The sequence below is a fragment of the Benincasa hispida genome, chromosome 10 (genome assembly GCF_009727055.1).
Source record: "Benincasa hispida cultivar B227 chromosome 10, ASM972705v1, whole genome shotgun sequence".
Taxonomy (NCBI): Eukaryota; Viridiplantae; Streptophyta; class Magnoliopsida; order Cucurbitales; family Cucurbitaceae; genus Benincasa; species Benincasa hispida.
Genome location: NC_052358.1, coordinates 46,408,051 through 46,419,810, shown reverse-complemented (window position 1 = coordinate 46,419,810; position 11,760 = coordinate 46,408,051). Strand labels below are relative to the sequence as shown.

At 34.6% G+C, this 11,760-nt stretch overlaps 1 protein-coding gene across 1 annotated transcript; it reads left to right on the top strand.

The window, feature by feature from the left end:
* The first annotated feature begins 4,530 nt into the window (after window positions 1-4,530).
* On the top strand, window positions 4,531-11,444 carry LOC120088409 (CTL-like protein DDB_G0288717). Its single transcript, XM_039045686.1, has 3 exons — window positions 4,531-5,936; window positions 10,464-10,809; window positions 10,925-11,444. Exons 1-3 carry the CDS (start codon window positions 4,855-4,857, stop codon window positions 11,183-11,185), a joined length of 1,689 nt encoding a protein of 562 aa, XP_038901614.1. The 5' UTR covers window positions 4,531-4,854; the 3' UTR covers window positions 11,186-11,444.
* The last annotated feature ends 316 nt before the right edge of the window (window positions 11,445-11,760 follow it).

Here is an 11,760-nt window from a genome sequence, read left to right as displayed (position 1 = left end):
TCCCACTGAGTGTTTTATCTAGGGTTATTTAACTTAGGAAAATTCAGCTACTGATTTTAACTAAATGATTGTTTAAATTTGTCCAAAAGTAACACTTACTTTGGATGGTTAAATAACTTTGATTAATGTTTATTAAACACTTTAATAAACCTCAATCAACCATTGCATGCTTTTAGTAAATCTATTTAATTTACCTTTCCAGGTAAGTTCCCAAGTAGGAGTGTTATGTTTTCTTCAACTTAAATACCCCAGTCTAGACATAACTAGCATTAGACAAAAGGTCTCTTATAGATACATTTACTACAAATTTAATCTTTTAATTAAGTACTAATTTAATCCTATTAAACTGATTAGAAGATTAAATTTAATTTCTAATCTTATTAGAAAGTGATCCTAGGTCTATATGAATCAAAATTTTAAACTATTTTAAAAAATGATTTTAACCTAAGGTTTGCATGCAATTCTGAATTTTTTATTTTAATTTCTACATTTAATTATAACTTTTATAAAATAAATGAAATAAATTTAAACTATTCATTGCATATTATGACGTACTTAGTAAAATTATAACGATTATACAATTACCTAAAGTAGTGTCATACATCATACAATTCCATTTCATTACTAAAATTATATAACACTTGTATAATAAAGCAATGAAATAATCAATAACATACATCCATCCATACATTCAAACTATATATTATAATACCTAGAATATAAATGATGCATGGTTATGTTATTAATGCATGCAACCATATATTATAACATTTATATTATATGATACATGAGCATGCTATAATTAAATCATGCAACTATATATTATAACATTTATAATATAAATTATGCATGAATAATGCATAACCTATGGTGGAATTTTACTATATGACATGCATTATGACATATATTAATATATAAAATAAATCATACATCATTGCATAATTTAAAACAATTATTGGACCGGGATTGAAATCCTAAACTATTAATTAAATTAATATAACAATTATATTAATGTAATTAATTAAAATAGCTACCTATTACATAATTAATGGTCAACCGATTAAAAAAAAGTGAACCAACGAACTGGACCGCCCAGCACGTGAACCGACCACGAATCGCTCGAACCAAGCGAATCAGACACGAACCAGTCGAGCCACGAATCGAACCACATGCGAACCAATTTGTTCTTTCGTCTTGGAACGTTGCAATGCTTCGACCTAGTGTTGCAATGTTGCAGAAAGATCACGATCTTTCGTAGCATTGCAACACTACTATACAAAAGCCACTGTACAATTGCGATTTCAATCAAAATTGCTCTGAATTTGGCCTTGTTTTCTCCACAAATTCGTCAAGAACAGCATGAACGACTCAAGACAACTACATTACAGACTCCATAACAAATATTGCCTAAAAACAAAGAGCGTTACAAATCAAATTTGTAAAAATTAAAAGCAAGATTAAAAGCTATTCTCGTAAACATCCAAAATTATAAACATTCATTCCATACATTCATTAACATACAGAATGAAAAAGTCCACCAATTCTGTAAAATCAATCTGGAAAATTTGAAAAATTGGGACAAAAAACCTCCGCTCTGATATCAATTAAAGGAACTATTAAGTTCCGTAGCGTAAACGAGGATCAACCCAATTCTCAATTGTTCAACAGAATACAAATTTTACAGGATTCATACAGAAAAATTATGCATTCATTCACAAATTTACAACATGCGTTGAATAGGAAAGAAGGAAAAATAAATCCATACCTTTGAAGATCACAAATCTTCATGATGATCTGATCGCAAACTAAACACAATCAATCTCTTAATGGCTGCCACCGCGAAAATTTCCTCTATATTCTCTACGATGAGAACCTAAGGAGTTGTGTGGACTCTTGGAGTTTTGGAAAAAAGGGAGATTGAGAGGAATTGAGAGAAAAAAATGGTTTTTGGGAGTTTTTCTATGTTTTTTCTTTTTACGGAGAGCACATTGTTTTTCTTCCAAAAAAACTTGTGAAGAAGAAACAAATCCCATAACCACCACACTCACACAAGTGAGTTGGGAGAGATTAGGGGAGGGTAGTTATTTCCCTCCCTAAATTTCAAAAAAATTAAAATAAATAAATAATAAATTTTAATATATATATATATATAACCTATGGTTTAACATTGTATCATATACAATATAACCTATAGTTTAAATTTTCTCATCAATGGTATTTAATATAAATTTCATTTATATTAAATTCAATTATATGAATCCAATTCATATAATTAATATTTGAATCATATTCAAATATTTATTTCCTCTCAAATAAACTTTATATTATAATGTATCAAATACATTATATTAATTATATCATATATAATTCAATTAAATTAATTATATCACATATAATGAATTCCTTCACTTAATTTGAACAATTCAAACTAATCCAAAATTGATTCTCATTAAATCCTTGTTGAGCTACAGATGGGACTTCATGGACCTGTAGCTTAAAGCTCCAATGGTAACTGAGTAATTAATTAAACCCCTTTAATTAAATTATTCAACATCCATTAACTGTGGATACTCCACTAAAGACCGACAGCTGCACTCTTTACACTATAAATATATTTATGTGTCCATTGAATATAACTAGTCAACAGTGCGATGACCCTTCACAAATTGCTCGTAAGTATATCTAGACCAAAATTACCATTTTGCCTCAGTAGTTACATAAGTACCATTGATCTCTCTAATCAACAATAAGTCATAGTCCAACTATGACCAAACTCCTCTTTAACCAAGAGAGGGTGTGGTATCATATTGTTCAAGCCCCGGAATCAGCCTTTAAGGGAGCAATTTATCTACTTTTCCTAACATTGTGAAAGAAGTGAATTCCATCTTATGTAGCTATGTTCCCAGTTCCCCAATCAGACGAATCCTCAAAATGGTAGGCTTATTGAGTCGACGATCTGGCCATTCTCACCCATACAAATCAAAGGACCGCCTTCATAGGTAGGAGTTCATAACTCATTCAAGATTCAGGTCATGTCACCTATGGTCATCTTGGTGAAATGTAAGTCTTAATTATGAACGACATTATATAATGAGACTAGTCATTTTGTAGTCCAGTCTTATATAAACTCTTTCGTATAGAATACCCCCGCTCACATGTATCCACATGAGCGATCAAACTCAGATCTTTTGTAGCACTTTACAACAATTGTAATACCTACAAAGCAGACCGTATTCGTGTTGTCACCAGGATAAGGTATCCAGCCCTGTCCAACTACTACAGACCAATTAGATTTGTTTTTAATTTTATTTTGTATCCAATAAGTCATTGGCTAATTTAATATTTGTTAAATTATTATATAATAAAACAATTCATTTTTTAAAATTTCAAATTAATTGAGGTTTTTTTAGTACAATTAGTCATTGATTTATTAGACATAAAATTGAAAGTTTTGGAATCTATTAGTCATTCTTAAAAATTACTTCAAAAAGTTCATGAGGCAACTAAACATAAACTTTGTGTTTAGACACTAAACTTGTAATACAATGTAGTTAAAATGATGGGAGATTTTCAAAAATAGAAAAATAAGTGACAAAATAGCTAAATTTTAATCTTCTTTGACAGAGGTTAATAGAAGTGTCTATCATGATAGAAATTGATAGAAGTCTATCATTAATAGATGTTGATAGAAGTTTATTAGTGTTTTTTTTTTTTTTTTTGCTATTTATGTAAGTAGTTTGAAATTTTTTTTATCTGTGAAAATTTTTCTAAAATCGTTAATATTGTAAAACAATCAATAATAAGTTATAAGAAAAAAAATCTTTTTTTTGTCTTAAGTTTTGGATCTAATTTCTATTTGGTCCGTGAGTATCGAAATGTTACACTTTTAATAAGTCTTGAGTTTGATTTACATTAGGGGAAAAGTAACATTGAACGATTATCTGAAAAATGGGCCCAATAAATTTCATTTGTTATTGTTTACTTGTATTCCGTACTTGTATTAACAAGTAGAGTCATACAATTACAGACCGCTGCCCAATTTGGAATTAAAAAAACACACATACACATAAACTGAGTGACGAGCAAAGGATGATCAATCCATTTGCATTTTGAAACTATGTTATTGTTACCGGTAATACACTGTTACAGTATGAAAGTACAAATATATCACATTTATTATTATCTTTATCGTTATTATTACTATTTAGGGTCGAAGTAACGATAATGGTAATGATAACAATAAATATGATAGATTCATAATTCTAAGTAAACGTGATAAAAAGCAATTCAATTACGTCTGTGATCTGATTTATTACGATTAATTAATCGATAGATTTTCATTATTATTATACCAATTTTTATAAAAAAAAAAAAAAAAAATTATAAATATGTTGTAAATTAAAATCAAATCCAAAACTTACTAAAAAAGTATAACGTTTTTACATTAAAAGAAAAAAGGGGGAAAAAAAACTAATTAGAAACTCAAGTAGGGACGGAAAACTCGAGGTATACTGGAAAATCATAGACCAACAAAATGTAATGAGTTAGAATATGGATTAACATAGTGATGATGCAGAGAGGTACGTGTCTAACAATTAGCTTAATCCACTACCAGCTTTGCTCAACACTCTTGATCCTATCTCCATCTTCACTTTTCTCCTTTCAATGGAGCTTCTCCATTGCCACTGAACCCAAAACTCGTTTTACACGTTCCATTTTCACCTTCTTCTTTACCTTCCACTGTAAACCAGTCCAGAGCTTCATCAAACCATGTGCTCAAATCCCTTTCAACCTCACACCCTTCTCCTTCTTCCCTAGTCCAATTCCCCTCTTCCCCTTTTCCTCTCCCCTCCCATGGCTGCCTCTGAAGAACCCAACAAACCCACTTCCCTCTATGACTCCTCATCCGCCTCTCAACCCCTTCTCTCCAATTCCCCTCCTCCTCCTCCTGCTTCTCTTTTCCCTTATCCCTCCATTGACGACCCACCTCACAACAATCCCCATGAATCCGACCCTTCTCAGTACCTTCAGATCTCTTACAACTATGGCCATAGGCCTTTCAAGGATATCCCCATCCTCGTTCTTTTCGTTCTCTTTGTTGTTTCCTCTTTTGGGTTCGGGATTTTCGCCACTTTCAATCGAAACATCCATTACCCTGATCTCTCCTTCTATCACTTTGACTTTAAAACCTCCAATTGTGTTATGGACTCGCTTTCTTCTTCTTCTTCTTCTTCTTACCTCAATTGGGTTTCTCTTTACTCCTCTTCTTCATCTGTTTTGAAATCCTTGATTTGGACCCTTGTTGCTACTTTGATTCTGAGCTTACCCATTTGCTTTCTTTTACTTCTCTTGCTTAAACACTACACCAGACAGATTGTGTACGCTTTACTTCCTTTCTTCATCGTCGTTCCTATCTTCATTAATGTCTATTGGTTTGTTGCCTGTACGGTTAACCCCACTTGCAGTAATGACTTCCCGATGGTGTATAGGATTTTAGTTCTCATCTTCATATTCTTGGTGATTGGGGTAATCGTGTGGATATTTATCGTTAATTGGCACCGAATTGAGCTCACGATTCAAATAATTGGGGTTGCTTCGGATGCATTGTCGATGAATCTGGGTCTATTTGTGGCTATACCGAGTATGACGCTGGGGCTACTGATTTATTATGCGCCAATTGTTCTGTTCTTGGTGTTTGCGAGGATGAATGGGAAAGTTTTGCCCCATCCCCATGGATCAAGTGGAGAGTATACTTGTGTTTGGAAGCAAGATAAGTGGGTACCTGCTTACTATGCATTGGCGATTCTTACAATGTTGTGGTCTGCTGCTGTAACGGTGGAAGGACAAGTTTATGTGATTAGTGGTACCATATCACAGTGGTATTTCACGAAAGAAGAGGATGATACTCCAAGACGGAGCATTAGAAAGTCTTTAAGGTTAGTTTCTAATAATTTTTGTACTGTTGAATCAGAGTCATGGCTTTCTTGTTTTGAATTGATTTGTTAAGTAATTTGGTATTTCTTAATCTTTATCACTCTCTTCAAATGCTACATTATATCATTGAAAATGAGGATGGGGTTTATGCATGTATGATTTTGTATGGGCTAGATGAAGAATGATCAGTGTAAGTTCGTTGACCTCAATTGAGTGAAGCTGCTCTGGTATAACTTATAAGGAAAATGGAGATCTTGTTCACGTTGACGTTGGTAACACCCACCTAAAAGAAAAAATGAATTTCCAAACACACCCTCTTTAATGATGTCCCAAGCCTTTTTGATGAACTCAGTGGTGGAATCATCCAGATCAAGTGTGTTTTTCAATCTTCTCGGCAAAGCCATTGTTGGTCTCAGAACCTCCTCAATGGAAGGGGCTCCAAACTTTTTACTGCTCTTCTCCAGGAAGGTGCTAGTGATCCAACCTCCACAGGTAAGAGAATCCGCTCCCCTATTTAGTGTTGACTTGAACTAAGAAGAAGAGAAACTATGGTTCAACACCCTTTTCAGTAACTAGACTTACCATCAAACCATTTCCCTTAATGTTAGGATCTGGATCCTTATTGTGGGAATCTGCTCCCTTTCAATTTAAAAATATTTGTATGTTTTTGGATGGTGAATGGACTAGGGGGTAGACTAAGGTTCAAATTTGTGTAGAAGCTAAGGTTTTGGGGATCTAGACCAATATTGGAGCAGAAACACGCCTGGAGGCTTATGTGAAATGAAAGAGGAGCTGGAGGAGAAGACTAATAAGTTTGACAACAAAAAGGAGGCAATGTCTTTGTTCAAAGAAGAGAAGAAAGAAGGTGTTGAGAAGAACCTGTATTACAAGAAATTGATTCGAATCAATTTTTGTAGCTAATGGAGCAACAAGTAAAGGAAGAAAATAAATAGGTTAGGGTGGCTATTCCATAGAGACAAAGAAAAGGTATGTGATATATTATATTGGAAATTGGTGCTGGTTGAGTTAGAAAGAGTGGGCTGGGCTGAGTTGAATGCGAGGTTGCATTTAAAAAATGAATTGTTCCTACTCAATGGAAAGTTTAGCCTCAAGGACTAGGATACTGAAGCAAAGGAATCTCATTTCCCTGCCTCTGTTTGTGATTATTTCTAATGTGTTGAGTCGGGCTGCTAGGCCAAGAAGCTTTGATTTGACTGCTGGAAGGCTTTCAAATTGGTAATGAGAGAATGCATCCATCATTGACAGTGTGTGTATGAAAGTGCTCTGGTAACCAAGCAAAGCCTTGCTAAGTCTTCAGTCTTGGGAGTCAATCTAGATGAAGAGTTCTGAAGGCTGTTGATTTTTGTAATTGCTGTATGAAAGAATTTTGAGGAAGCTAGCAAAATGGAAGAATTTGACTACCTAGGGGCATCTGGCCTGGCCTTGTCCCCTTCTATGATATCCAGCATTTTAAGCTACTCTTGATCAATGTTTAAGCTGGAAAGAACGCTGCAATGCGATAGAAAGAAGAATTATTAATTTCCTGTTGTGGGGCATAATAATTGCCAATTCAGTAATATAGGGAATTGGTGCATTGCTTCACTTCCATCAGAAAAGCAGGATTTGGGCTATGGGAGTTTAAAGAAGAGAAATGATGCCTTGTTGCTAACATGGTTATCAAGATTCCTGAAGGAGCAATGGAACTTTTGTTCAAGATTATAGCAAGGAAGTACAGATTGAACGACTTTATGTGGTTCACACTAAAGAGATGAAAGCTGGGAGTTTCAAATTCATTAGTGGAATATTGCAAAACAAAAGAATTCAATCAAAATTTTCTCAACTCTTAAGCTTGGAGAACATAACAGCATATGTTTTTGGGGAGATAATGATGCTTCAATCACCTTGCAAAGTTCATATTGCCTAAAGTTCATGGTCTGGCAGTCTCAAAAAAAGATGAATGTCAAAGGTTGCAGGGGATTGAGAAATCAGGTCTTGGAGAATAGGGTAGTAATGATACAAAACCTTGTACCTGATAAAGAATTTGAGAAGGAACCTACCACGACCACCATCCGTGACCTATTCTCGTTCTCTTCCCTGCTCGGGAAGGTGGAGCAAAGAAAGGTGGCTTGCTTCTCTCCTGGACAGATGGTAACATATGTAGTGAAAATTTAGGGCTACCACGAATGAGAGATAAACTCAGAGGAAAAAAACACTCTCTTTGCGAGGTCCAAAAGTGGAAAACCCATAGCATTTCCTGCACAAAGGATTAAATGTAATGCTGTGCTTTCCTGGCGGAGTTTTAGGCAGCAAGAGACTTTAGGGCTTCATGGTTTAGAAGTTTGTTTCCTTTTTTTTTTTTTTTCCCTTAAAAAAAAGGGTGGATGTCGAGTGTTGCAGGAGATTAAGAAATCAGGTCTTGGAGGACAGGGTAGTACTGAGGCAAAACCTTGTACCTAATATAGGACTTGAGGAGCTATGGTGTAGGAAGGAGTAGAAAAGTTAATTAGTTTATTGTGTTTGTTAACTTGTTAATTTAATTAGTGATTTAAGATCTATAAGTAACTTCTATTGTTAAGGCTGTAAATAGCGCACTTAAGGTTGTCTTGAGAAACCTTTTTGGATGTGAGAAATACAGAAATTTTGTTTCAATAGAGTTTCTCCCTTCTTTGGTGTGGATCTTCTGATTTTCATGAGATTTATTTCCATCTTGCTACACCTGCCACATCAAGCTATCTGACATGGGGGTGGGGTGGGAAGGAATGCCTTGTTATCGAAAGCAATACTTTTTGGACTCTTCATCCATCAGGGAACTTCTCCATTAAATCATTATTCAGGAAGCTTGCAGGATTGAGGTGGAACTAGGAAGGTTTTGGAAGTGACGTATCCACAGTAACCTAGAAGGAGAAGGGTCCAGAGAAAGTAAATTTCTTCTCTTGGACTCTATCTGCAAGGCACGAATAATTCCCTTCTTGGTCCAAAATGGTTTGTTTTATGGAGAAAAAAGTTCTCCATTTTTTTTTAACAAGGAACCAAATGTTTCTCCACTTCCCCGGTTGTTATGGGTTGGTGCAGTTAAAGCTATCATTTCAAAGATTTGGTTGGAGCATAATCAAAGAATTTCTAAAAGGAATATGTTGGTTAGATCGCTTTTGAGTCGGAAAAATTGAAGTCTTCTCTTTGGTGTTCTTTTTTTTTTTTTAATTTTTATTTATTTATTTTTGTGGTGTTTCCATGCAAGATATAGGTTTAAATTGTGATGCTTTTTATATTTCATTGTCTTTTTTATTTTTTCAAATTTCTTTATTATTTCCACCAACCTAATTTTTATTGCCCCCTCCGCCAAATGGACTATTTGTCCTCATCACTCACTCTAACCTTGCCTGACTAACAATCTACCACAGTGTTAGTGAAGGAGATTTTGGTGAACGCTCCCTTTCGTGATAAAAGAAGAGTCTTGTGGTAGGCTTTTTCCTTTTCTTTTCTCTCAGGAATGTGGCTTAAGAGAAATAGTAAAATTATTAGAGGTTTGGAGAGGTCTTTGGAGGAGGTGTGAGAAATTGTGAGGTCGAATGCATCTTTATGAGCATATGTTAATTGGTCTTTTGTAATTGTTAGCTAGGTGTAATTCTTTTGAACTGGAGTGTGTTTCTGTTGTGAGTTGAGAATTCCTTTTGCAAGCTTGTTCTTTGTATATCATCGTAATTTTTTTTTCATTTTTTCTCCATGAAAGCTTGGTTTATACCAGAAAAGAAAAAAAAAAAAAAAAGGAAAAAAAGGCCCATCGCACAACAGTCAGCAGTCAACTGTAGAGTTAACCAACTTCTCTCCTAGTTTTCTTCCTTTGTGGGTAGATAGAGTTCTGAAAGCTTATCACATGATAGCATTATAAAGGGTTAGGCTCTAATACCCAATCTGATGTAGTACAGATATGGAGCAACGGAGCTAATTTAAAAGAGAGGGAAACAAACTTTGATCTGAGTTTGGTTCTGGTATCAATACTATATTGAAAAAGAGGGAAAAGGATGACTGAAAATGTTATGAGAAGGATAGAGAGACGATATACTCTTGTTCATGTTCCTTGCATTGATATATTGGCAACCTGATTGCAAGTATATTTGAACATTTTCTTACTTTTTCATGCACTCTTTAACTTTGTCATTGCCAATCTTTCTAGTTTGATTGTATTAGTTAGCTTTCTGACTTGCCTTTTCTTTTTCTAGATGAGAATGCCTCTTCTGCTTCACTGTTGATTTTCTTTTCCTGGTTCTTTTTTGGAACTTGCTCAACTTATAACTATAATATTTATGAATGTTTGAGATGGTCACTTTGTTTTGTATTGGGACAATGCAATGTCTCGTGTCAGACAAGGTTGGGATCAGGAAGGTGCTGTTGACTGTTGATTTTGGGAATATCTATATATACACAACAACGATAAGGGTCTTAACAGGAGAAATGCCTCATTATCTGATGAAAGATTGTGGCATCATTTATGATTATTGATTCATGTGCTGGTTTTTGCCCACTTGCAGGAATGCATTTGGCCCCTCTGCTGGCACTATATGTTTATCTGGTTTACTAATTCTCGTGGTGCGTGTTGTTCGTGCTGTGGTCGATAGTGCAAGACAAGAAGATATTCCCGGGATGTTCAACCTTATTTTGCGTTGCTGTGTAAATACATTTCTGGCAGCTGTTGATTATCTGAACAAATTTGCAATAACTTTTGCAGCAATAACAGGTGAAGCTTACTGCTCATCTGCAAGAATGACATATGAACTTTTGAAACGAAATCTCCTCTCAACTGTTTTTGTGGAGACAATCTCCACACGTTTGTTAGCTGGAATCGCCTTTGTCCTCTCAGCCATATATGCAATCGTGGTAAGTAAACAGAAAAGTCCTGTACTTTTGTTTAGCTGTGCACATACGAGTCAAGAATTCTCTTTCCCCTTAGTCATTTCTCTTATATTCCTTTCCTATGGTTGTGTATTTGCAGGCTTGTGCTATCTTACATGCTGTCAGTCATCTTGGGGTTAATACATACCTCATTGCTGTTGCAGCATGGCTGCTCCTGACCGTAGTACTCGGATTCTTCATCCACGTACTGGATAATGTAATCGAAACTGTGTACGTATGCTACGCTATTGACAGGGACAGAGGTGAAGTGTGCAAACAAGATGTGCATGAAGTTTATGTTCACCTACCAATTAGCAGGAATCATAGATCATCTCTGGTAACTACTTCACTCCTTGTATAATAAATTAGTCCTACAATTAACATGGTATGGTTTTTCTGATGACAGTGTTTGGAATTGCAATTTTGTGTATAATGAGTTGTTACCTTGTACATTTTGAGCCCCTTTTTCCCCTTTTAAGTTGAGTCTTTAGTGGAGAAGATTGCAAATTTATCTCATGAAAGTAGAAGACAAAGTTTTAGGCCTTGTTATTTTATCATTCCATCAATTGGTGATTAACTTGTAACTGAAGGCAGAGCCCTTGGTTTTTTTTTTTTTTTTTTTAAAAAAAAATTATATTTTACAACATCCATGTATGTACTTTTTTCTTCTTTCTTTCTTTATGAAGTCTCCGAGCTTCTGTGCACTTTTCATATTTATACAGCAAATTTTGTTATGGTTAGGATGAAGCAATGATGATAAAAGATTCGGGCTGTTATTGTTTATTTAAACCTCAAATCATTGAAATTGCAATACCATGTTAGTTGGATCACTTCTAGGCTGCCATGGAATGGATTTTATAATAATAAAGTTAACATTAAAAAAAAAAAAAAAAAAAAAAAAAAAGTATTCGTGGGTTGGGTTGGATTGAAACACTT

Excerpts from the sequence above, each read along its gene's own strand:
- LOC120088409 (XM_039045686.1), top strand. The coding sequence starts at position 4,855 with ATGGCTGCCTCTGAAGAACCCAACAAACCCACTTCCCTCTATGACTCC. Across the intron at positions 5,937-10,463 it reads AGCATTAGAAAGTCTTTAAG|GAATGCATTTGGCCCCTCTG; the intron begins GTTAGTTTCTAA and ends GCCCACTTGCAG. Across the intron at positions 10,810-10,924 it reads CAGCCATATATGCAATCGTG|GCTTGTGCTATCTTACATGC; the intron begins GTAAGTAAACAG and ends GTGTATTTGCAG.